General features: G+C 36.6%; 1 protein-coding gene across 6 annotated transcripts in view; it reads right to left on the bottom strand.

The window, feature by feature from the left end:
* PHF3 (PHD finger protein 3) overlaps positions 1-19610 on the bottom strand; it is an 83353-nt gene extending 63743 nt beyond the window's left edge. The window contains exons 1-2 of one of the 6 annotated variants that reach the window (XM_047858384.1): positions 19277-19414; positions 7509-7777 (exon numbers count right to left, since the gene is read on the bottom strand). In XM_047858384.1, coding sequence (XP_047714340.1) covers positions 7509-7752 — 244 coding nt within the window. In that variant the 5' untranslated portion in view covers positions 7753-7777; positions 19277-19414. Of the gene's footprint in view, positions 1-7508; positions 7778-8717; positions 8800-18971; positions 19156-19276 lie in introns of those variants that run through there. The other 5 variants (XM_047858382.1, XM_047858385.1, XM_047858388.1 and 2 more) reach the window with 5 other exon arrangements.
* Positions 19611-27052: the final 7442 nt, after the last annotated feature.

Raw genomic sequence — 27052 nt, 5'->3', positions numbered from 1 at the left:
TAAAGGAATAAAAGGTAAAAGCCCATAATAACAAAGAATAAGAGGAAGCCCAAAAGCTGATGAAAGATTTTAACACACTTCTGAAAGATGAAAAGAAACCTGAACAGAAGAGATTAATGAAACAGAGCATGAAAAAGTTACAGCCTAGAGCCAAAGGGAGCTGTAACTTAAGAGGGAACAACCCCACCCAACAAAGGGTATTGGCAGTGACCTGGGCTAGAAAATAAAAGAATTACCTTAAGGACTAACATACTAAGAGGTCAACCTCATCCCTTCCCCTGACTTCAATACTACCCAATAAGGCTTATAGCCAAGCAATGAACTCCAAGCAAGAAAATCTTTTCTTAACCCTGAAGTGAAACCGAATGAACACCTAATGATAAAGCGCCTCTCATCCTGGTATTCAGAAGTTCCCCAAAATAACTGCAGGCTATCTAGCTAATAATACTCACTTATCCCACAGCAAACCTGACATACATTTCCTATTCTCCCATTTTAAACATCAACAAACCAAAAATAATTAGACATTTGGAAAAAGCTTACAACACATTAAGACCAAAATATACAAATAAAAAATTAATTCAGACTATAAAGAGACTCTCACTATAACCCTATAACAAACAGAATACTATTTAAAAATGGTATGAATAGGGGCACCCAGCTGGCTCAGTAGATAGAGCAGGCAACTCTTGTCTTGAGGGTGGAGTTCAAGCCCCACACTGGGTATAAAGCTTAATTTAAATAAATAAATAAATTTAAAAATTAAAAATGGTATGAATGAACATAAGAGTTCTTAGAAACAGTAATACAATTGTCAAAATTAAATATTCAAAGAAATGGAAAATATGACAGTGACTCTCTAAAAAGACATAAAGCAAAAGATGGTAAATATTCAAGAAAGAGATGAAAAATGTGTCCTCTAGAAAGGGCAAAATCTGTCTACTAGGAGTTGCAGAGAAAACAGAAGAAAATTTTACAGAGCTGAAGGGATCACTCTCCAAACTGAAAACCCACCAAGGGCCCAGCAAAATTTAAAGATGAAACACCAAAAGATACAGAAAAGATTCTAAAGCAGGAGTGCAAGAATGGCCACCTAACAAAGCAAAAGTCTCATACAAGAATCAGGCAACCTAACCACAATACTAGATGCTAGAAGGCTAAGAAATAATGCCTTAAAATTTTAAGAAAGGTGATATTCAAATAAAAGCAAATTATTACTCAAATATGGTATGACCAGAAACTGACTAAGGATGTCATTAAGAGGGAACAGATGTAATACAGAAAAGTAATAGCTCTAATAGCTCTACTCAAGGAGTGCAGTGAAGCTCAGGGATGACAGATGTTCAACAGGTCAAGAGAATGACAAGCCTAGACAGGAAAAGATAAGGACAGAGGGCTCTGGGATTTCCAGAAAAAAGGTAGATTGAATAGAACCAAATATCCCAGATCTTGAGAAAAGCAGCCCGTTATGAGAACACACATATGCGAGTTAAATTTTAAAAGATTCAGTAACCCAAAGAATAAAAACTGTTCTAGTCTTGATCCAAGGTTTGTATTTTAAGTGAAATATGCAATGGGCTTCAGAAATAATAATGAAATGAATTTTAAGTAATAGATAAAAGGAATAAACTGAAAGACATTACTTAGGGATATAATGATGAAGACATGATTAATTTTCAGATTTTAAATTAAGACAGAAAATTAAATGTTCATTCAATGCGAAGTAAAATTAAAATATACTTGGCTTTATATTACATCAAGTTAAAGAGAGCAAAAGTCAACTGTAAAAAAAAAAAGTGTAAATTTCATATTCCCAGGGAACTATTACTCTATTTCTGATGAACCCTAAGTTCTTCCTTTTAGCCAATCAAACTGTACCTCTAACTGCTCCCTAATGGATCTAAGCTCTTTCCCAGTATTCATAATATAGTCAAATTTCTTGGGGCACCTGGGTGGCTCAGTCGTTAAGCATCCAACTCTTGATTTCAGCTCAGGTCATGACCTCACAGTTCATGGGATCGAGCCCTGTGCCAGGCTCTGCACTAGCAGTGCAGAGCCTGCTTGGGATTCTCTCTCTTCTCTCTCTCCGTTCCCACCCCCAAATAAATAAACATTAAAAAAAAAAAAAAAGTCAAATCTCTTGCCAATGTGACAAACTTGCAAGGATCTATGGCTATTATATCCTACTCTTTCCATCTTCCAGCATTTTCTCTCCTCCACTCTCTAATTCTACAAATTTTTGCCTCTTTTCTGTTAGCTCTCTTCTAAACATACTCATTTTCACCAAAATCACTCTAATTATAACTCAAAATGATATTTAATATTAACCATCACTTATGGAAATGATGTTTTATTCTTAAAGGCTATGCATGTTCTTCCAAGGGTGATCAGTTACTCTAACAATTAACAGTATACAATCCGTCTTAGTATTTCATCACATTTGTATTACTACTTTGCTTACATGTATTGTTTGTATTTTCTTGTTCAAATGCCAATTCTCAAAAATAAGATAAACTGCACAAGAGGTTCACTGATTGTGACTTCTTGTGATGGCACAAGAGGTTAAAAAAAAAAAAAAAAAACTACCACTCAGGATAATAAAAATAGTGAAAAAAGACCCCAGTGCAAATATGGAATGAATTTATATGTGTAGCTGGGTCCACATTTCTAATTAATCTGAACAGTTTGCCACCCCCACAAATCAAGTATGAATAAGAAGAAGAATAATTAAAATCTGAAAACAGGATTTTATTGGATCAAAGGTCCACTGTGTTTAGTTAAATGTAATGTCTGATTGAAAATGCTGTCCAAGAGAAGCATGAAGCCATAAAAACTTGTGAAAAGGGGCAGCTGGCTGACTCAGTCAGAGGGAGCATGCAACTCTTGATCTTGGGCTGTTGGGTTTGAATTCAAGCTCTACACTGAGTGCTGAGATTACTTAAATACTTTTTAAACATTTTTAAAAAGGGATGCCTGGGTGGCTCAGTCAGTTAAGCATCCGGTTTCAGCTCAGGTCATGATCTCACCATTTCTTGAGTTCCAGCCCTGCATTGGGCGCTGTGCAGGCAGTGTGGAGCCTGCTTAGGATTCTCGGTCTCCCTCTCTCTCTGCCCCTCCCTGACTCGTGCTGTCTCTGTCACTCTCAAAATAAATCAAAATAAACTGAAAAAACAAAAAAATTTGTAAACACCTTTTAATAAATCTCAGTAATGCACTAAGACACCAATTTTTTCAGGACAAGTGTCAGGACAACACAATTTTTCTGATTTTACACAGATGAATTCTGCCTCTAATGGTGAAGATGCCCCAAAACTATGAGCTATGACCAAAGTTAAAACTTGTGTGCCAAAAAAGGGACCAAATCACACATTGCTAAGAGGCTTATAAAACCAGTCTTAACATGTATTACAATACTTTGCTGTGAGGAAAGCAGCACAAACTACAATTCTTACTAAACAAAACTGCTTGAATGTCATTCACGACAGGAAAGTGAATATCACATATGCATGCTACTAGAAATTTTCCTTTACATTTGAAAAAAGTACTTAAATGCACAATATGAATCAATTTTTAGCAAATATGCAAGATACCGGTAAGATTTTAATGACTTTCTAAAATGTTTAATCTCCAAAAACCATGTACAGGAGGGGCTTTTTCTTATTTTAGTCAATGATCATTTTGTAAGCCATGACGTGGCCTGCAAAGAACACCTTGGTTTCACTGAAGAGCACAAGAGCTATGAGTAAGTACTATTTGAATAAAAGGTATTCTGCGTACCCACATATCTACAATATATCTGTCTTCCTGGGTCTTAAATAAATCAAATTACAGCCACTGAACATTTCTTTTCAATATACCATATAAAGAAATGGTTAAATACAAGACTTCCTTCACATTTATGAATCAGAGCCATCCATGTAAAAGGGGAACATGTTTGTAAAAGGAGAGAAAAAATATTTCTCCTTGACACTGTGTATTGCCAGTTTTTCAAAAACCATTTCAATGATTTTACATACGTGGTATATATAAACAAGTGGTATATATAAACAATATGTTCAAGTGGTATATACAATATATTTGGTATCAACAACCTATTACTTGGGCAAATATTTTAATTTTAAGGATAACAAGATTTTTAAAGAATTCCAATAACTGTTGTGATTATCAAGATCAGACATTTCTCCAATACTTAATGATTTTCCTCACTGGAGTTAAAAAAAAAAAAAAAAAGTTTACTGGGCAATCTAAAAACCATATGCAAATACTGCAATTATGTACATAAATACTTTGGAGTCCAAAGCATTCTGAAACAGACCAGAAATCTATTGGTGATCTCCCAACATGAAATGATCAGCATCCTAATTTTTTTGCCTCAAACAGAGCCCTAAAAGTAATCTTCAACGTTTCTTTCCTATTTTTGTAATTTTTAAAGCTATTCTATGACTTCCGGATACAGATTAAATATATGCAAGCCATTCAACTGTGTCAACAAAAAACTGGTCTTTAACAACTACAGCAAATCAACTTGGTTAAGCATAGTAGAGAACAAGACATAGCAGTTATTGGTTTGCTAGTTTTAGCACTGTCAAAACCAAAGTTACAAAATTACCACAATCTATAACTGTCATTGATGTGAGGAATAGTGACAGGGTCATTTCCCTGCTAAAGATCCAGTAAGACAATTAATAAAAGCATATAGACCCATGTACAAAACATCTGGATAAAAACTATATCCTTTTTATTTTATAACAAAAAGCTGAAGTGGTATGTGAATAGCTGAAACTTATAAAAATTATCCATATAAGGTTTTCACTAAATGGTTTATAATATAATTTCTTCTTCCCAACTGTCTCTGAAATCTAAAATTATGTCAAAACAAACTTTTCAAAAATTTAAATGATGTCCATCTTGCTATCATTAGAAAATATATAGGCCTTTTACTCAACCAAATATCCCAAGGGCAAATGGAACTTTGAAGCAATCAAGATAAATGCCCTACCTGACCGCATAAAGAAATCTAAACGATCCTAGACAGAAGAGCTTTATTACTTAAAATTTCCTCCACAAATTCCCTCACTATCTTAAAAACATATATACTACATACATATTAATAAAAACAGTTCCACTTCAGAGCCAAGGTAAATAATTATAACACACAAATTTAAAATAAATTTAGAAAATAATTCTACTTAAGTTCTTAAATAAAAAAGTTAAAGTTATAAGATAACAGAACCACAAACAAGTATTAATTATACCTCAAAAAACTGTTAAGTACTTCAGCAGAGATGTTCTCAGTCTTCTATTAAGAAATGTTCACCAAACTGAAGAGACTTTTCACAATAGCAAGTTTTCAGATCAATAAAAATCAATTCTTTAAAAAAGGGGGACAGCAAGTAGGAATACTGGTATTATAAAAGGGCTGAAATTTTATAAATAAAGAAGTCTAACAAGATGATACATTTGCTAATTTCAGAACCAATTAACATCCTAAAGAGTAACCATATTTCCAGTAATAAGCACATAATTATTCAATAAATGTTTTTCCTGAATTTAGACTGAGATGTGCGACTCTGTATACAACCAAGAACTGTCCAAAGCACTTGACAATAAAGATAATTAGGTACACTGTACTGACACAGGAACCAAAGTAAAAAACTTGAACAGTGCATACATAAAACAAAATTTTAAAAGGTTTAAAACATTTAAAATACAACAAAAACAATGTAAACCTACGCAATAACACAACACCAGGTATGTAATTCAGAGATATACCATTAGCAAACAATTCAAAAGACCTCAGTATTAAAGAGCTGTTAAAATGAAGATTCCTAGTAGGCAAAATGTTGAGGTCTTCAGGCAGAGTAATCTGAAAAATTTATGGATGAATAGCAGGCCAGCCTAATATAAATTTAAATATTGTTATATTAAAATATTAGGCAGAAAATATTAAAACGAAACAAAAATTATTCTGAAAAATCATAGTGCAGAAGTCTAGACTCATTGAAAGGCAGATCAACACCACATAAACCTGTGAACTACTCTATGGAACAGTGATGGGAAGCCTAAATTCTCCAGTGAAGCTGATTTTCCTTTAGTTAATTTTAGCTTACAGAATAGCTAATTGCCCCAAAGTCTGCTGTAATATTTGCTTTGCTTTATAAAAGAAAACCTACATATTTTCCCACATATTAATGTATCTGAGATAATTTCATATTAAGAAATCGTTTAGCCTTACAGAAAGTTGCTATCCTTAATCTTCCAGTTACTTCAACTACAGAACCTAGATCAGTGCTATCCAATAGAAATACAATGCAAGCCACATATGTAATTTTAAATTTTCAAGTAGCCACTTTTAAAAAAAGGTAAAAAGAGATGAAATTAATTTTAACCATATATTTTATTTTACTCAAAGTATACAAAATATCATAAATGTAATCAACATTAAAAAACTCCAATGGGGCACCTGGGTAGCTCAGTTGGTTAAGCATCCAACTCTTGATTTCGGCTCAGATTATCATCTCACAGTTTGTGAGACTGAGCCTTGCACAGGGCTCTGTGCTGTCAGCACAGAGATTCCCGCTTTCCCTCTCCCTCTGCCCCTCCCCCGCCTCTCTCTCTTCAAAAATAAACATTAAAAAAACAGAACAAAACAAAAAAAACCTCTGACAAAATATATTTGATATTCTTTTTTCATATTAAGTCTTTAAAATGTAATGTGCAGGAGGTACTTTGGTGGATGAAGTCAGTTAAGCATCTGACTCTTGATCTCAGCTCAGATCTTAACTTCAGGGTCCTGAGTTCAAGTCCCACATTGGGCTCTGCACTGGGCCTGGAGCCTACTTAAACAAACAAATCTAATGTGCACTTCACAGCACATTCTCAGTTAGGACTGCACTCCTCTAAAGTGATTTAACAGTTTTATGTGGCTAGTGGTTACTATGCTGGACAGCACAGGTCTAGAGTTCTTTCTCTGGTTTTGAGATACATGTACAAAATACCAAAATATCTGAAATGAAAGCATACAATATATTAAATATGAAGGTCTGGGAGGGGTACTGAGAAAGGTCAATTCAGCAGTTCCCCCTGACTCCAGCAGGCCTATAGTGACATAATGTTCCAATTTGCTAAGCAATCCCTATATACTAGAGAGAGTCCCAACTTATACTTTTTGTCATAATGTAATAAACAGCACCCCTGTAATTCTCAAAAAGTGTCCCCCTTTGGATAATAAATTATATGGTCACCCTATCCATATCCATAATATCCTCAAAGATAATTCCACACTCCTTGGAAGAAAATTTAAAGTCTAATTCTGATGTCTAGAACAGCAGCTCTAAATTGAAAGTAAAGAATCCTAAATTCACTACCCTCACCAAAAAAACAAAAAAACAAAAAAACAAAAAAAAAGAAAAAGAAAAAAAGAAAAAGAATAAAAAAGATGCTGCTGAAAATTCTTTTTATTTTAAATTGCAGACTTAAAAAAAAAAAAAAAAAAAAGTAAGAATTACCTGTTGAACAAGGCATCTGGAAATTGGGATCATTGCTATCCAAAACAGGCAAACAGAACTGGTTACTTGCAGATCCTAGCATAGGATCCTTATCGCTGAGCATGTTCTTCAGCGAGTCCTCTAAGACATTTTGACTTGTACTAAAATCCTCACAGACTTCATTCTCCAGGTTGGATCCTAGAAATAGGGCATCATCTAAGTGTTCAGTAGGAATTAAATGATTAAATGTATCAACTATATCCATGAAGACTTCTGTGTGTCTTTCAGCCCTATAGAAAGACAAAAAAAATACCATAAGAAATAAAGCTATCAATTGATAATCACCTAAAACCAAATTATTTTAATAGTTTTGAGTCTAAGAACACACTTCGGTATTTCTGAATTGTTTTTAAAAAAAAACCCTCACTGTTGTTAGAATAAACATTTGGACATGTAGAACGAATCTTTACTAAATAATGTTTCTTCATCATACATGTAGAATATCATTTTACCAGAAATCCTATTAAATGTTTACTCAGTTTATTATTTTGAGGGAAAAACTATGTATATAATTCATTAATTTGATACAATTGAAAGAATGACATGGCTTAAACCATAAAAACCGTGTGTTTTTAACCATAATCTGTTCATAAATTAAGAATAAAACACTGCTTTCCACAATAAGACCACATAAAAGAGCCAAAATCAAATCATATTTGTCCCATACCTATTAAGACGGTAAAATAGCCTTGTGTCATTTACAAAGCATTTAAATCATTTAAAGAAAGGTAATACAGAGAGAAAAAGGTCGTTTGTAGGGGTCGAGGGGGAAATGAAAAGACACTATTAATTAAACCCAACAAATCAAAACTCAAAAAAATACACACATACACAGGCAGAGACGTGCACATACACACATTTTAGTGGGGGGGACTCCTTTTAGGATAAAATGGGATAAATGACAAGAAAACAATGTATCAGAGATTTAAATTTATTTTAGTGAGTTATGTGAGGTACATACAGATGTCAAGCTAGTCTCCTACTATATATACTACACACTGCTCAGAAAGGTCATCTCATGCCCTGAAGAGCCTCAATTAATCAAAAGTTGAATTATGAAAATAAGACTGGTTTCAGAAAAAACTGAACCAATGTATTTTGGAAGGTGGGAGAGGAAGGGCATCAGCAAAAACATCTAATAATATTCAGTTAGCTAGAAATTCAACTAACCCAGAACATCTTGGGTTCCAAAATTCCAAGATTTTTTAGATCGGCTCCAAATCTACCAAAATTTCCTCAAACTGTCCTTGATTCTTTCCCCTATAAAAATGAAGGAAGAGAAAGTTCAAAGATATTTGACAATTTACTGTGTATATATCATATGCTGCCAACTCTTTCACCCATATTTAGCCCATTTATGCCCAATGATAATAATAGACTCTACATAGAAAATACGTTTAAACAACTGGGGCGCCTGGATGACTCAATCAGTTGAGACTCTGACTTCGGCTCAAGTCATGATCTCACAGTTTTTGAGTCCCGCATCGGGCTCAATTTTACCAGCATGGAGCCCGCTTTGGAACCTCTCGGTCTGCCCCTCCCCCCACTCGTTCTCATTCTCTCTCTCTCTAAAATAAATGAACACTTAACAAATAATTTTTTACAAGACAATTCATTTAAATAATGTAAATATTGGGGCACCTGGGTGGCTCAATCAGTTGAGCATCTGACTTCAGCTCAGATCATGATCTCATAGCTTGTGAGTTCGAGCCCCACATCAGGGTCTGTGCTGCCAGCTCAGAGCCTGGAGCCTGCTTTGGATTCTGTGTCTGCCTCTCTCTCTCTCTGCCCTCCCCCACTCACTCTGTCTCTCTCTCTCTAAAATAAACATTAATAATAATAATAATAAAATATTATAATAAAAATAATAAAAGTAAACAAATAAATAATGTAAATAAATATCTCCTCACCCCAAATCATAAAACAGCCAAGATTCAAACCTAGGTTCCTAGGCTCCACAGCCTATAGCCATACCTCTTCCTCTTTCACACTAAGCTCCCAAACTAGAAATTGACTAGATTTGACTCATTAAAGGCTCTTCTTTAAAAATAATTTTCTAACAAACCAGTAGTTACCTGGGTCCTTGGATAACAGAAGGATACACTGCAAAGGGACAGGAAGATACTTTGGGGAATGATAAAAATTTCCTAAATCATGAATGTATACATCCACTGGAATTCATCAATCTGTTCATTTTAAGTAGAAAGTTTACTGTAACTCAATTTAAAATCCTAAAAAAAAAATGAAAGAAAATTTCCTCATTCTCACAAAAGTTAATCCCCTTCTAAATGAAGGATTTCAGTATCTCTTCTCAAATTTTGGAATTTTACGTATATTAAAATATTAATAGGGGCGCCTGGGTGGCTCAGTCAGTTAAGCATCCAGCTTCGGCTCAGATTATGATCTCAGATTATGATCTCGTGGCTCGTGAGTTCCAGCTCCACATGGGGCTCTGTGCTAACAGCTCAGAGCCTGGAGCCTGCTTTGGGGTCTGTGTCTCCCTTTCTCTCTACCCCTCCCCCACTCACACTCTCTCTTTCTCTCTCTCTCTCAAAAATAAAACATTTTTTAAAATTAATTAATTAATATTCATAAAACACTAAAATGTTAATGATTTGATTGACATGCTGGCTATTTTATATGCATTCTCTAACTGTAACATTAAAAGAAAATTACAGCTCATAATGCTGATGAAAACTCAGGAAAACTTTTAATTCTCTAATACTACCTGATCTCAGTACCTAAAAAAGGCTCAATTATATCACCAATGCTTCCACTAGTATGTTTTTAGGTTCCAAAAAATTTTAGTATAATAAATTTCTGGTATTTAATTTACAAAAATGTTATTAAATGCTTACAAATTACATAGCTAAAACTACTGACAAATTAGTTTATCTACATATGCTGGAATCCAAAGCCACAGGTCAAGACTACATCCTTTTCAAAGTTGCATCCCACTTAGTAATCTTTTTTTCTCAGATGAATCAAAAAGAAAAAAAGGTTAATTCCAGCTCTAAAAGCAAATAGTAAACTTTCCTTCTAAAAAAAGTATGTTGAATCTACTGAAAAATGCACTCATTCCCATAGCAACACGAGTCTGATAAATTCTACAAACTTCGCCTGAAGTCCATCTTTCTGTTACTACTGGTTATGTGATTTCAAGTGATGGAGACATTAAGAACATTCAAAATTATGATCACATAGCTCAAAATCACAAAGCTATATGGAAGACCAACCCATTCTAAATATTCATTCACATTATTTAATAACATTCACAATATTTAGTAAATAGTGATCTAAATAAGCAGTATGTTTTTTTCAATAGCACTATTAGTGAACCATCCCAAAACTCCTTTACAAAAAGTACTTTAAGAGGGGCGCCTGGGTGGCGCAGTCGGTTAAGCGTCCGACTTCAGCCAGGTCACGATCTCGAGGTCCGTGAGATCGATCCCCGAGTCAGGCTCTGGGCTGATGGCTCAGAGCCTGGAGCCTGTTTCTGATTCTGTGTCTCCCTCTCTCTCTGCCCCTCCCCCGTTCATGCTCTGTCTCTCTCTGTCCCAAAAATAAATAAACGTTGAAAAAAAAATTTAAAAAAAAAAAAAAAGTACTTTAAGAGCTTGTGACATATTTTTTTATCTCGAAGGTAGACAATAGTCTTTAAAGACAAATTTAAAAAAATATAAACAGCAAAACATTGTGTAAATAAGATGGGTGAACCAAACTTTCCACTACAGCTTTTTGGCCAAACTGGTATGACTTGTAAAGTGTGTTCTATCTGAATTTAAATAAGCACATCAGGGAAAAGGCTTCCATAGTCAAATATTGAAAAGGACTAGCATAACAAAATTGCATTTATTTAATAATACTTTTAATTCATTCAACACATGTTTACTAAGCAGTTACCATTGAGACATCTTTATGCCAACAAGACCAGGATTCTTCCAACACAGAATAGGTTATAAAATTAGGGACCCAAAGAAGACAATTTCTACAGGAGACAACACAAGACCAGTTTTCTTGTAAATCTATTATAAATTAGTAAGACTGACTTTTCATAAGCAGTACTAAGTGGTTCTGGGGGCAATTCCAAGGAAAAATTCCAAAAATGATAGTATACAGCCATCTCACAAGACTACCTTGAAAGTAATATTTAATGGAAGCATAAAGCAATTCGTTTTAAAAGATCAGTTTCAGATATCAAGTTCTCAGTATCAAAAATAAAATGATAAAATTTTCCATGCTAAATTGGAAAACAAACGTTAAGTCAACTGCAGAAATATTAACTCAATTAACATGAACACACTAATCTACTAAATGCAATGTGGTAAACTGGGTTGGATCATGAAACAGAAAAAGGCCAGTAAAAGAAAAACCAGTAAAATCAGAATAAAGTCTGCAAGTTAGTTAATAGCAATGTACCAATGTTAATCTCTAGTTCTAATAAAGGCACTAGCATTATGTCAGATGTAACAATCAGGAAACTGGATGAAGGAATACAGAAACTCTATACAATGTCTGCAATTTTTCTATAAGTCTGAAGTTGTTATAAAAATAAGTCTTTTTAAAAACATGAACACTAATCTAAAATTACTCTAAAATTAGAGGAGGCACCTGGTTGGCTCAGTCAGAAGAACACACAACTCTTGATCTAGGTGCCGTGAATTTGATCCCCACATTGTGTGTACAAATTAAATAAATAAATAAATAAGTAAACTTAAAAAAACAAAGAATTTTGAAAAGTATATTTAAAAATAATAATAGGTGCGCCTAGGTGGCTCAGTAGGTTAAGCATCTGACTTTAGCTCAGGTCATGATCTCACGGTTCCTGAGTTCAAGCCTCGCATCAGGCTCTGGGCTGATGGCTCAGGGCCTGGAGCCTGCTTCGGATTCTGTGTCTCGCTCTCTCTCTGCTCCTCCCCAACTCGTGCTCTGTCTCTCTCTCTCTCTCTCTCTCTCTCAAAAATAAACATTAAAAGAAATAATAAAAATAAAAATAAAATTAGAGGAGATAACTAGTAATGTGGATAGACAAAGAATATCTTTAAAATCTTCAAAAAACTAAATAAAAAATAAAACAACAAGTCCATCTACAGTGTATGTTAAATGGATAATGATATGTACATATTCAATTAAATCGATACTAATAATTTGGGTATATACTGAAACCAGGAATTAGTTCTTAGATCACACACAGTAACGTCTCATGTTTCCAGACCATAAAATATCTCCAGCTAAGTCAGAGAACTGGGTAATCTACTTAATTCAAAATTACTCATTTATTCACATATTTATTAAGCATCTACTTATTCACATATTTATTAAGCATCTACTTATAAAGTATTATTATAGGTACCAGTGAAACAAGTACCATCCAAATCCAAGGAACTCACAATATAAGAGTATAGACATATAAACAACATGTAAACATCACAACAAAATAGGACAGTGTCATAATAAGGATTGCAGACAGTTATTACAGAGGAAGGTGAAACTCATGAGGCCAAGAATATCTAAGCAAGTGATGTATGAGCTGGATCCTAAAGGTCCAGAAGATACTCCAGGCAAAGGGAAGAACAGCATGTGCTAATTATGAATGACAGAGTCTGGTCCTAACAGACCATTTGGAAAGACTCAGAACAATTAAAAAATAAGTATTACTACCAACATTCTGAATAAAATGAGTTTGAAGATATGTCCCGCTTTAAAATACTTTATCTGTAACTCTCAAAAAATTATACTGCAAACAAATTTAGTTCACACTGATAAAATCAGCATGTATTCTGTTTCATGGAATGGAAAGCAAAAAAGATTTAGAAAACACCAACAGCAAAAAAGAAAAAAAAGTTATATTTCTATAAAATCCCCTTTCAATTAAGAATACACTGAAACTATCTCAACTTTTCAGAAGCATCTTCAAAGTAAAACTATGTTTTATCATGTCATCTCCTTTAAAAAAAATAGATATAAACCTAACAATAAATCATTAAAGCTACCAAAGACCCTAACAGTTTATACTATGAAGAAACTCTGTCTCATGCAGTCTGTATTCACATATATGTGTATGGGGGTGGCATGGGGGAGGTACAAATATATTCAGGAGATTGTAAAATCTATGACAAAAAATTAAACAGGGTAATAGTGATGGGAAGAGGAAGAGTGTTTCTATGTACAATGGTAAATGAACATGTAAGCCAAAATCTGAAAAGAGGGAGTGATCCATGCACAAATGAGGAAAAGCAATCCAGGCAAAGACCTAAATGCAAAGGCCCTGGGAATGGAAGCTTGGTGCCTTATAGCCCCTATCCTATAGTCTAAATTAAGCTGTCAATTCACCAGGCTTGCTTACCGTGAACAAATTTCTAATAGGCACTAGTAGTAGAAAAATAAAAGTACCACTACTAATAGTGACTAAAAACGTAAAACGATGTGCTCTAATTTCACACCAGGCAATGGTCTACATGCTGTACATCAGTAATTCTCAATCAGAGGTGATTATGTCCCTCCAGAGGACATTTGGCCATTTATGGAGACATTTCTGGTCATCACAAAGGGAGGGCAGGCTACTGGCATCCAGTAAATATACTACCATACACAAGGAAAGCCCCACAACAAAGAATTATCCAGCCAGAAAACTGCTAAGGTTAAGAAACTCTGCCCTACATTTATTAATTTAATCCTCACTACAATGCTATATTATAATTCAGTAAACAAAGAAAGAAAAAGAAACGAAGGGAGGGAAGAATTGGGATCAAAGAGCTTAAATTACTTGCTATAGTAAATGGTGGAGCTGAAATTTGAACCCAGAAAATTTCCTTCAAGAATCAATGCACTTACCACTACACTATATTATCTATTTATAAAGCAAAATGCATTGAGTATTTATTATGTGCCAGGCACAGTGTAAACTTAATGTATGCATGATGTCACTTAATCTTCACAACCATACAATTAGGCAGGTATCATTATTATTTCAACTTATAAGAGTGGGGCTAAAGCTTAGCAAAGTTACACCCAGTATTATAGAATAAATAAGTGACACAGCTGGGACTCAATTCTGCTCTGACACAGACAGAAGGTCAGTTCTTAACCACCATAATATGAAAACATTAAAGATGAGTAACAGGTTATCTTTCCAGGATAGAGAAAAGGAAAATCACTAAATGGTTAAACAATGTAGTACAACACAATTCTAGAAAGTACAATTCTATAGAGCAATGCAACCTAATCAACTGCTCTAAACACACTTCAAATTCTACTCCAGTTGCATTGGTTAGAATCTTTAAGAAAAAGCAAAGCTCGAAACTTTTCTAAATCAGGTAAAAGAACAGGTAAGATTCCAAGGTGTCTGCCATACTAAGACTAAAGCTAACCTAAGAATCCAGAAAAAGAACTATCAAGTACAAGCTGAATCTGGCAAAAGCAGAATTACACTAGCCAACTGCACTAACTCCAAAGTTTACAACCATATCCTACTGATATGGTTTGGACTGACCATACAACCAGTGGAAGTAGCTCATCATTTAAACTATGGAGTAGGTCCTAACACTACAAGCTAACATGTACTTTTAGCATGCACTATGTTTCAGGCCCTATGCTAAGTGTATCGTATGCCTTATCTCATTAGTTCCTCCCAACAACCCTGCGAGGAAGGTGCAATTACTCTATTTTACAGACAAGCAAATTGAGGCCCAGACCATTATGTAATTTGCCCCAAACTGAAACCCAAGCAGCGTGGTTACTGAATCCGCACATTTATACTATACTATATGCACTCTACTTGTGTAACACATACTAATTTTTATGTTCTTAACAATTAATAAAATCTTAAAAATACTAAAAAGAAAGTGACCTACCCTTCTTCCAAAATAAGTTAGAAAATACACACTTAGCCACTCCCTACACATAAAAAACACAATGGCTATCCTCAGTGTGTACAAACATCATTTTGGAAGTTATCGACTACAAACTCTGCAATTTATTTTCACAGTCTACAATTTTAGAATGTTTTCACATGGCCAACTCACACAAATTATGAATGAACCAAAAAAACATTAAGTTTAGCCTTTCTGTACAATCTACTATGCCATTCAAAACTTCATCTAATAAAGTTAGATCATGCTAAAACTAATTAAAACTTCTGGGTAGTATTTTGAAATTTTTATTAAACTATTTCTCTTCATTCTTTCTCTTCACTGTACAACTGATCATAAAAATGAAAATTCCCTGACCATTAAAAAATGATCTAAAGGCACCTGGGTAGCTCAGTTGGTTAAACTTTCAGCTTCAGCTCAGGTCATAATCTTGTAGTTCTTGAGTTCAAGCCCCGCATTAGGCTCTGTGCTGATAGCTCAGAGCCTGGAACCTGCTTCAGACTCTGTGTCTCCCTCTCTCTGCCCCTTCCCCATGCATGCTTGCACTCCCTCTCTCAAAAATAAACATTAAAAAAAAATTGTTTTAATGATATAAATTAACACACAATGCATAGGAGTAAGTGTCCGGTCTACACATTTGGCAATTTCTCACACAATGCCTTTTGTAATTCTTGAAATATCATCTTTTCACTTTAATATAATGATTTAACATCTTGAGTCTTTGAATCTTGTTTCTCAACCTAGACTATGTTTCTTGAGGGTAAAAACAGCCCCTGGGTCTCACATATTTTGAATCAAACCAATACCCTCAATATCTTTTCCCAGTATTCAAGGAGCAGCAAATAAAAGGGAGTATCTTTCTCAAACATGCAACTATACTGTAAGTGTCTAACAATTTGCCAAGTCATTTTTGTAGTTAAAAAATAAAATATCTATCCTTCTGAAAACATACTCCAGGATTCTCGGAGGTGCTCCAAGAAAAAAAAGAGAAACAGAGCCCAAGATGTACTGCTCCACAAAAGAAAGAAATCCAACAGCCCTCGTCAGAAAGATTTCCTGAAATGTGGATGAAAGAAAATAGAAATCTGCACTCCAAGAACCCTAATAGTTCCTGACACTGTGAAGTAGTTACCGGTAATCCACAAACCTGAGATACTGATCAATGAAGCTCATTATCTCATTAAAGAGGAGAAAAGACCTTATCTCCAGACAAAAATTAAGTAAAAAGGATTTCATGAGATATCTGTGTCAAAAACAAAAAAAGTGCACATTTAAGAAAGCAAAATGTAGGGGCGCCTGGGTGGCGCAGTCGGTTAAGCGTCCGACTTCAGCCAGGTCACGATCTCGCAGTCTGTGAGTTCGAGCCCCGCGTCGGGCTCTGGGCTGATGGCTCAGAGCCTGGAGCCTGTTTCCGATTCTGTGTCTCCCTCTCTCTCTGCCCTTCCCCCGTTCATGCTCTGTCTCTCTCTGTCCCAAAGGTAAATAAACATTGAAAAAAAAAATTTAAAAAAAAAAAAAAGAAAGCAAAATGTATTAAAAGGCAACGCCATATTACCAAGGAAGATAACTATTATGTTTCAGTACTAAAAAAAAAAAAAAAGAATTGTATGCATAATTTACATTCACCAGTTTTTTCCAAGTATAATACATATTATGTGAAAATCTAAACTCAGGATAATTTTGCAGTAATCCAACTGTCACCTTGTTGCCTTCCAACTTTTAACAACAGAGTTTTATTAATAAGCTATTACATAAATCAAAGATTATCAACCTTTCTTAACTAATTCCAATCTGAATACAATTTAAATTTTAATACTATGGTTTTAAACGATTTGAACATAGAGACAACTTGCTTTCCTCTTTTCTATCCTGAAATTTGCATTTAATTAATGCTAACTTTCACCTACATTTACACAGACTGCTTCTCTTAGATGTGACTTATTTGAACATGCAACAGATGAGTATACCAAAGGATCAACTAAAGTTATGTGAAGTCCATCCCAACAGCATAGAATGCATAACTAACTCAATGTGACAGACAAGGAAGTTCACTGCCCTGCCTGAAGGATGCAAAAGCAGTATATCATGTTTTCATGCTCTTCAATAAACGGACCTATAAAGCATGCAAGGAACAAGGGAAAACTGGTCCCATCAACTAACTCTTGTTATCCTTTTGACAAATTAACAGCACAGCTATCAAATAAAGCTTAAAATCTATGGTTGTAATTCTGCATACTTAAAAAGCAGCCCGTTCAGTTGAGAAGTCTTTCTGTTACTAATTGAACTGTGTATGGCTCAATCAGACCAATAATAGCTCCTAAATCTTCTCTGAAATTATATTACTATCATGGGGAAATGGAGTATGTATTTTAAAATAGTAATAGATATAATGATGATGGAGAAAAATTCATTATCGTAATATAGGGCAAATAAACAGAAGAACTGGACAGAAAATAATAGTAATAAAAAGGTCGAGCGGTAGCAAAAACTACTATTCGAAATAATCTTTATACAACACCTCTTGAGCTCTGGAATGAGGATACAAATTCAAAAACAGAAGAATCCTGCAAAGACTTCTTGGTTCTTTTGACTCGTGTCTCTTTACCACAAACACATCTAAAAACATTTTCACAATCCCAAACACTTCATTCAAGAATCAAAAAATGGTAGGAAATGAATGAGTAAAGAAGGCGTAGTTTTGCAAGATCTCAAACAACCAGTTTTGTAAAAAGGAAAACAAAAATCGACCCCCAAATCGTAACTAAGTAGAACAATGTACTAAGTACTCCCTAAATAGTTTACTGTATCTTTTTTTTTTTTTTTTGGCTTAAAATAAGGTAGTATTTGGGAAAGGCTCAATAACCAATGTCTCATTTTAAATTAAGTATTTCTACATGTAATGAAGATTAGTAAAGGTAGATATCAAAGCGCTGTTACCACTTACATTAATGATTATCCATGATCATAATCTGCAAATGATTCCTGAATAGCACCAATAATCATGCATTCAAACTACCTCGAATCATAGTCTCTAGAAAATGGCATTTAAAAATCCAAAGATGGGAAAAGGTCATCGGACCCGGCAACACATTGCTGGGGGAAAGAAGGGGGAAACAGGACTATGCGCGGTACTAACATTCTCTCCCTTTCTCCCTCCTCCCTGCCCCCCTCCCCGTGTCAGGTGATCAGTTATTTAGCACCATTAACACGCACGAATCGACAAGTGGTTCATTAAATTACTCATATTATTCCGAAAGCCACATTCTAGGCTTCCTTTTTCAAACTAAGCAAAAGGAGTCGACAGTTTGGGTCCCGAGCACAAAAGCGCGCGGTAGCAGGAGGATGGATAGAGCGCCAACTCCCCCCTCTCCAAAAGCTGGGACAGGGTTCAGCCTCGCGGCAGGGCCCAAAGCTCGATGCCGAGCTCGCTCCCTTGGAGGGAAGAGGTACGAAGGGCCAGGTCCGGGGGCCTGCGGGCCGGGCCTTCCTGGCAGCGCCCGCGGTGCCTCCGGGCCTGCAAGCCCGCGCGACGGCGGCAGTGGGGCACACTCACCGCGGAAGGCCCGGGAGCAGAAGCCGGGGAGAGGCCGCGGTCCAGACCCTCCGCCTGGCCACCTCGCCGCCGCGGCTCCCTCCCACCCCGCGATCCAAACGGTCCCGGGCGACAGAGGCACGGCCCGGGCAGGCCGGGGTCGTTGCGCAAGAGGCCGGAGAGGTTTCCCGGCTGCGCGGGAGAAAGGCGCGGAGTGTCCGCCGCGGGAGGGGCGGGGAGGCCCGCGGAGGCGCTGTGCGTGTGGAAAGGGATGGGGGAGGGGAGAATTGCCCGTCTCCCTGGCCGCGGCCAGAGCCGCAACTCACCCAGCTCCGCCAGACGAGCGCTACCACTGGCAGCAAGAGGAAGATGGTGGCCGCTGCCGCCGCCGCCGCCGCCGAGGAGGAGGGGGCCCGGTGGGTGCCGAGGAGAGGGGGTACGCGCAGGACGTCGGCGTCGCTGCCACAGCCTCTTTTGCTCACAGGGCCGAGCGGCTGCTGCTGACGACACTAGCCTGGCTTCCGCGCCGCCCTTTTTATCCTCGTAGCAGCCGCCGCCGCCCAGGGCCCGAGGGTCGCTCGCCTCGTGGGGACCGTGCGGCGGCGCGAGACCCCGCAGCCATCGGCGTGCGGCGGCGGCGCGGGGGCAGGAGCCGGGCCGCGTCACGTGACCCCACTGTTTACCGTTCCGGGGGCCGCGGCCTGCACGCTGCGCCTGCGCAATGTGGGCTCTCCAGTGCCGCGCCTCCGCGGGGCCCGGGCTGTAGCACTCGGCTGCGCTTCCGCGCCGCTCCCAGTCTTGTCTGGGCGCGGCACGCCTGAGGGCCTTGAGCTATCACCTCGCTCGCGGGGTGAGGCACAGATCGATTTTTCTCGATTGTAATGAGCACTAAGGCTTCATAGTGCAATATTGATAGTCAAATCTGCCCCCCCCGCCCCAATACGTTTCATTAATTGGGTGTGCTTTCAAGAATGGTAGGCTACAGGGCAGTACATGAGCCCCTTGCCGAAGAATCCCGGCTGGCTATACACAACAGCCCCATCATTAACCACCTCTGTTCTCGCCTTTTCTGTAAATAGATGGTCTTTTTCAGGACTCAAGTTGCCTACAAGAATCATTCCTGGTCGAAGTCAACAGTTTCCAAAATACGGCAAGAGGATCCTCTGAAGGGTTCCCTAGACCTTTAAGAGGAGCGTCAATTCTTTAACAAATTTTCTTCATCTCCTTCAACCAAAACATGTAGCAGCTGATTAAATACAGAAGGAGATATGAGAATCCAGCCACCTATTAAGCCAGACATTGAAGAAATGTGCAAAAATTTAAAGCGATGCCACTCTTCTCATTAAATTTTGTTGGGAAAAAATTCATAATAAGTTATTTATGATAACATATAATGAATTTTGTTATTTTGTGTTTTATTATTCTTAGGTTTAATTCCTACGATAGTAAATAACTAACCCACATAAACAAAAGCTCTTAGAAGTCCCTCAGTAATTTTTAAGAATATATATAGGTTCTGAGGCCAAAACCTTTGAACTCCACTGGTCTTGATTAAAGTTTCCACAGCAGCCTGTGCTGACTTCTATCTCAGCCCTTAATCAACATTGTGAGGTAATAGTTAGTTGTTAGTCATCACTCCAACCAAAACAAGCCCCTTTGAGGACAGGGATTGTGCCTTCTCTTGGCAAGGAACATTACAGTACCCACTAAAGAATGATAGCCAGCACCTGCTGTGCTCTTCAGAAACCTTTACTTGTTGATTTAAGCTTCATGCCAACCTAGGCCACATTGTAAGATTTGTGCAGAGTAGAATAATAGCTTACAGGCATGTGGTGATGAGCTGTTCTTTACTCTCTCCAGTCTTCCGGTATTTTGAGCACTCCCAATACTCAATGCTCTTCCACAAAGGAAGTTTAGATTGTTCCAATTCTACTGGAATCCTAGAATTCCATCCCCTGCCTTGACTCATTGACCCCTCAAAACTTGGTTTTGTAATCTCTTTTTTTGTGTTGTTGTTTTGTTTTGTTTTGAGAAAGGGAAATAGAAATGAGTAATCAAAATTTTTTTCTCACTTGGAATGTCTGGGATGAATTGCTAAAATAAACCTTAACTTTATTTTTACTCTTCTTCTGGACCTCAATGTGAAATTTGAAAAAGGCATTAGGAAAGAATAAGATGATAAACAAAATCCAATTCTAAGGGATTTAATATAGTAGAGCTCAAATAGAAAATCATTATCTGGAAAATTCCCTTGGAAGACCTGGGGAAAACTTATCTTCTTAAAGAAATTTTAGTAAATTTGTGAAAAAAACACAATGAAGGTTAAAAGAAACTATAGCAGGTGCGCCTGGGTGGCTCAGTTGGTTGAATGTCCAACTTTGGCTCAGGTCATGATATTGTGGTTTGCAAGTTCAAGCCCTGCATGGCACTCTCTGCTGTTTTTGTGGAGCTGGCTTCAGATCCTCTGTCCCCCTTTTGCTCTCTGCTCCTCCCCCACTTGCATGCATACTTTCTCAAAAATAAATAAATATTAAAAAAAAAAAGAAAAAGTACAGGAATGGTAAGCTTGTCACATTTACAAAACAGATTTCTAATCCTAAAAAAGCCAACAAGCTTACCACAAAGCGTGAATTTTGACCATGTTATTTTGAACCAGGCAAGAACCCAGTTCACATTTGTTCATTAATGATCTTTTCTTTTTGCTTCCAGATATAAACACAATCTGTCTTTTATCCAGTCTATAAAAAGATTACTAGAAGAAAGAACCATCATAATAATACTGAGAATGGCTCTCACAGCATGCAGGACATTGTTTTAGTTAAAAGACCTATTGGAAAATCAGATTGTATTGATAGCATTAAAAACTCCAAATTAACTCAGGAAAATTAAATTTGGTAGAAAACAAGACAACTAACAATGGCAAATACTGACCAATAGGATTGTAAATTGACCAAAACCAAAGCAAAACAAAACAAAACAAAACATGTGGAAAAATGAAAAATTGACAAAATTTGGATGTTGCAAAACTTTACTCAAGAAAATTGAGCCTGGCAGAGAGTGGGGCCATGGAAGACAGCTCACAGTGCTGGTATGGAAGTTAAGTCTGATATGAACAATGCTTGTCATCATGGAAACATTGGTTCCTACAGTATCAGTTCACTGGAGTAAAGATGAAAAAAGTGGGATGTTAACTGCAGCAAATAGAAAATCAATAAAAATATCAAATATACTTAATGTCTTTTTTTCTGGAAAACACTTTTTATATACACAGACACACTTTCACGTTAGTTTGAATAGATATAAATGGTTTTATTCTTAAACATGACATCAAAGCAGTAGAATCAAAATATTCTGAATTCATTTTACTAAGACCATTGTGAAATTTAGAGGCTTAACCCAGAACACCTTGTTCCTTATGTCAGGCTTGCTCCCTTCCCACACAGTTTTTTTTACCTACTTTCTCCAGAAAGATAGCTCCCAACTAAGGGCATATCCTGATCCAGGGTAAATAATTTGCACAATGTACCAGAGATCAGGGGGTGCCTAGAGGGGCTGGGTCAAACAATAAAATAAAAGTTTTCCATGTACCTGGTCTGCACAGGGCATAAAAGCACCTATGCAGACTTTAGCAACTATAAGGTACAGGGAAGGAGCAATTCTGTCATTCAGTGCTTTGACACTGGTGGGCACAGAGGACATGTATTCATGCTTTACCTGGCCTGGAGTGGAGACCAGGCATTTCTGACAGTGTATGCCCTCAAGGACAAGAAAGTTCTAGAGAATCTGTGTGGTTCTGGAGCTACAAATCTTTCATTATCTGGTTGGACATATTGCATCAATGACATAATCAAAATTCTTCTATTTTTTTAATGTTTATTTATTTTGAGAGAAAGCACGAGCAGGGGAGGGACAGAAAGAGAGGAGAGAGAGAGTCCCAAACAGTCTCCACACTGTCAGCGCAGAGCCCAACACAGGGCTTGAACTCACAAACCATGAGATCATGACCTAAGCAGAAATCAAGAGTCGGATGCTTAACAGACTGAGTCCCCCAGGAGCCCTTCAAAATTCTTTTAACAAAGAAAGTGTTTGTGAAAGGGTCCCTCGGTGACAATGTCCCCTCCTTACTTGAAATTTTTCCGTGGTTCTCCAAAATAAAAAGAATAAAACCCAAACCTCTTAATATAGCTGTTAAGACACTTTGGGATTAGTCCTTATCCAGCTCTTCAGCTTCTCTTCTCACGTTTCCCTGATTTTTAAATTTATGACATAGCAACATCTAACTTCTGTTTCCTACACACATCCATACTGCCTCTTAACCTAGTCGTTGCTCATGCTGTTACCTCTGACAGGAATGCTCTCTTCTGAACTGACCCTAAACACCACTACAGACCCTCCCACCACTTTTAGATTGCTTCTGAATCCTTTTTTTTTTTTAAGTTTATTTATTTATTTTGAGAGAGACAGAGACAGCATGAGTGGGGGAGGGGCAAGAAAGGGAGAGAGAGAGAATCCCAGGCAGGCTCCTCATTTTCAGCACAGAGCCCGATACAGGGCTCAAACTCACAAAATCACAAGATCTTGACATGAGCTGCAACCGAGAGTCCAGCCCGAGGCTCAACCGACTCAGCCACCCAGGCGCCCCACTTCTGAATCCTTTTAAGATGCATCTCAGTGATAGCTGTCTGAATCCATCAAACTAAATGGTGAAATATTAGAACCATCCCCACTCAAGCCAGGGATGAGCAAGACTGAGACTATGACTACCATTATTCAATATTAGCTGATACAGAAAGGTCAGAGAAGAAATGAAAGATAGATATAAGAAAATAAAAGATACAATGATTATTATTTGCATACGCTATAACTGCATATCAAACAGAATCAATTAAATGACTACTAGCATTAAGGAGTTACCTGAGTACTAGGCCAGTTGTTCAAAAATCAGTTAAAAGAAATTAATAGGTTTCCCATAAACAGCAATCTTGGTTACAATTTGTTGGGAAAACAAATTCCAACAAAAATATGTAGCACTTAAACAGCCTAACAAGAAAAAATTGTGCATTTCTTCACTATATGGAAAAAGAAAAACCTTACTTAAAAGGAAACCTGACCTAGAATAACCAAAATAATCTTGAAAAAGAAGAATAAAGTTGGAGGACACACACTTCCCAGTTTTAAAACTTACCCACAAAGCAACAGTAATCAAGATAGTGTGCTAATGACATAGGATAGAGTTATTAACCAATGGAATAAAGTTGAGAGTCCAGAAATAAACCCATGTGTCATGGTCCACTAATTTTGAGCAAAGATCCCAATATCATCCAATGAAGAGAAAGAATGGTCTCTTCAGCAAATGTACTGGACCAACTGGATGATGGATGCATGCAAAAGAATGGAGTTGGACCCTTAGCTCAAACCATATACAAAAGTTAACTCAAAATGGAGTGAAGACCTAAATGTAAGAGTAAAAATTATAGAACCCCTAAAAGAAACCATAAGGGTAAATCTTTATGATCTCAGAATTGGCAATGGATTATTAGATATGACACCAAAGTAAAAACAACAGAAGATAAAAAATAGATAAATTGAATTTCATCGAAGTTAAAAACTTCCGTGCTTCACAGAGCACAATCAGGAAAGTGAAATGACAACTCAGAAAGTGAGAAAAAACGTTTGCGAATCACATTATCTGATGAGGGACTTGTATCCAGAATGTACATATGTAAAGAACACTTAAAACTCAACAATAAAAGACAACCCAATTTAAAAAGGGTGAAGGATGAGGCACCTGACTGGTTCAGTCGGTAGGGTATGTGACTCTAGATCTCAGGGTCATGAATTCAAGACCCACGTTAAGTATAGAACTTACTTTTTAAAAAAAGCGGGGGGGGGGGGGGCGGTAAAGGATCTACATACACATTTCTTCAAAGCAGATATACAAATAGCCAGTAAATGAGAGGCTCAGTTCCCTAATTAGTCATTAGGGAAATACAAACCAAAACCATAATAAGACACTACTGTACAAATACTAGGATGTCTATGATAAAAAAGATAGAAAATAACAATTATTGGTGAGGCTATGGAAAATCAGAACACTCATATACTGCTGGTGGGAATGTAAAATCATGCAGCTGCTTTAGAAACTAGTCTGGCAGTTCCTCAAACTGTTAAACATAGAGCTACATATGATCCAGTAACTCCACTCCTATACGTATACCGAAGAGGTATGAAAACATATGTCCATGCAAAACATTGTACATGAATGTTCAAAGCAGCATAATTCGTAACAGCAAAAGGTGGAAACAAAATAAATGTACATCAACTGATTAATAGATAAAATGTGGTATAGCCGTACAACGGTATATGATATGGCAATAAAAAAGAATAAAGTACCAATGTTCTATAGCATGGGTAGACCTTGAAAACGTTATGCTACCTGAAAGATACAGTCCCAAAATATATATTTTATGAAATAAAATTTGCCTTATTTTCAGAATAGGCAAACAAGTCTCCAAATATATTTATGAAGTAAAATTTGCCTATTTTCAGATGAGGCAAATCTATAGTCAGAAAGTAGATTAGGACTTAGAACTGGGGTGAAGGGATGGATGATAGAGGGATGATGTGTAAAGGTGTAGAGTTTCTTTTCAAAGTGATGAAAATGTCCCAAAATTGACTGTCATAATGGTCACACATATCTGTGAATCTCCTAAAAACAATCAAATTGTACACTTTGAATGGATGAATTGTATGGTATATAAATTTTATGTCAGTAAAACTATTATTTTTTTAAACAGAATCTTGAATAAAGATTGTATGTTCTAGGTAGCAAAAAACAATATAATGAAGATGTCGATTTTCCTCAAAATAACCATGAATGTATTGCCATTCCTTTTATAATTTGGCAAATTAAAGTTAATCTAAGAGGGGACACCTGGGTGGCTCAGCTGGTTAAGCATCTGACTCCGACTCACGTCATGATCTTGTGGTTCGTGAGTTCAAGCCCCACATGGGGCTCTGTGCTAGCAGCTCAGAGCCTGGAGCCTGCTTCAGATTCTGTGTCTCCCTCTCTCCCTCTCTGTCTCTCTGTCCCTCCTCCACTGGTGCTCTATCTCTCTCTCAAAAATAAATAAACATTAAAAAAAATTTTTTTAATTAAATTAAGAGAATGGAAAAGCTAATATAGTCAGCAAAGTTAAAAAAAAAAGTAATGTGTGGGAGTGGGATGTGGACATTCAATTTAAGAATAAGAATATATAAATTTATCATAATAAAAATACACAAAAATTAACAAAATAGGAAAAATAGACAAAGAAAAATTAACAAAATAGAAAGGCCAGGAACAGGGGGAATGAGGATTTGCTGTTTAATGGTTACAGAATTTCTATTTGGATGATGAAAAGGTTTTAGAAATAATGCAACATTCTGGATGTAATTAATGTCACTGAACTGTAGATTGAAACTTGGTTAAAATGGCTTTTTTATAGATGCTTTACCATGGTTTAAAAAAATTAATAATAGAGTATACCAAAAACCATTACATTGCACAGTTTAGATGGGTTAATTGTGTGGTATGTGAATTTACATCTCAACAAAGCTGTTAAAAAAGTCAAGAAGCAGAAAAATAAACAAAAATAAAATTTTTGTCTGTAGTAAAGATGCCATCTCAAGTCTATAAGAAGAGGATTATTTGCTACATGGCAAATAAATAAACATTAAAAAAAATTTTTTTTTAGTGTCCAACTTCAGCTCAGGTCATGATCTCACTGTTTGTGAGTTCGAGCCCCACAGTGGGTTGTCTCCTATCAGCACAGAACCTGCTTCTGATCCTCTGTCTCCCTCTCTCTCTGCCTCTCCCCCACTCATGTGCACTCACATAGTCTCTCTCTCAAAAAAAAAAAAAAAAAAAGACTTCAGCAGAAAATAAATCTTTAATAAATGTATCAGAAAATTATCAACTTCATATCATGTATCATTAGGCAGATAAGTAAAATATTTTAAAAGTCATCATTTAGTGTTGACGTGGGCATGGATAAACTGTCATATACTAAGAATAGAATACAAATTGATAGTTTTCTAGAGAAAAATTGGTAAGGTGTATC

Source organism: Prionailurus viverrinus, chromosome B2 (assembly GCF_022837055.1).
Source record: "Prionailurus viverrinus isolate Anna chromosome B2, UM_Priviv_1.0, whole genome shotgun sequence".
NCBI lineage: Eukaryota > Metazoa > Chordata > Mammalia > Carnivora > Felidae > Prionailurus > Prionailurus viverrinus.
The sequence above is the reverse complement of the archived record's forward strand: the minus strand, read 5'-3'. Positions and strand labels throughout refer to the sequence as shown.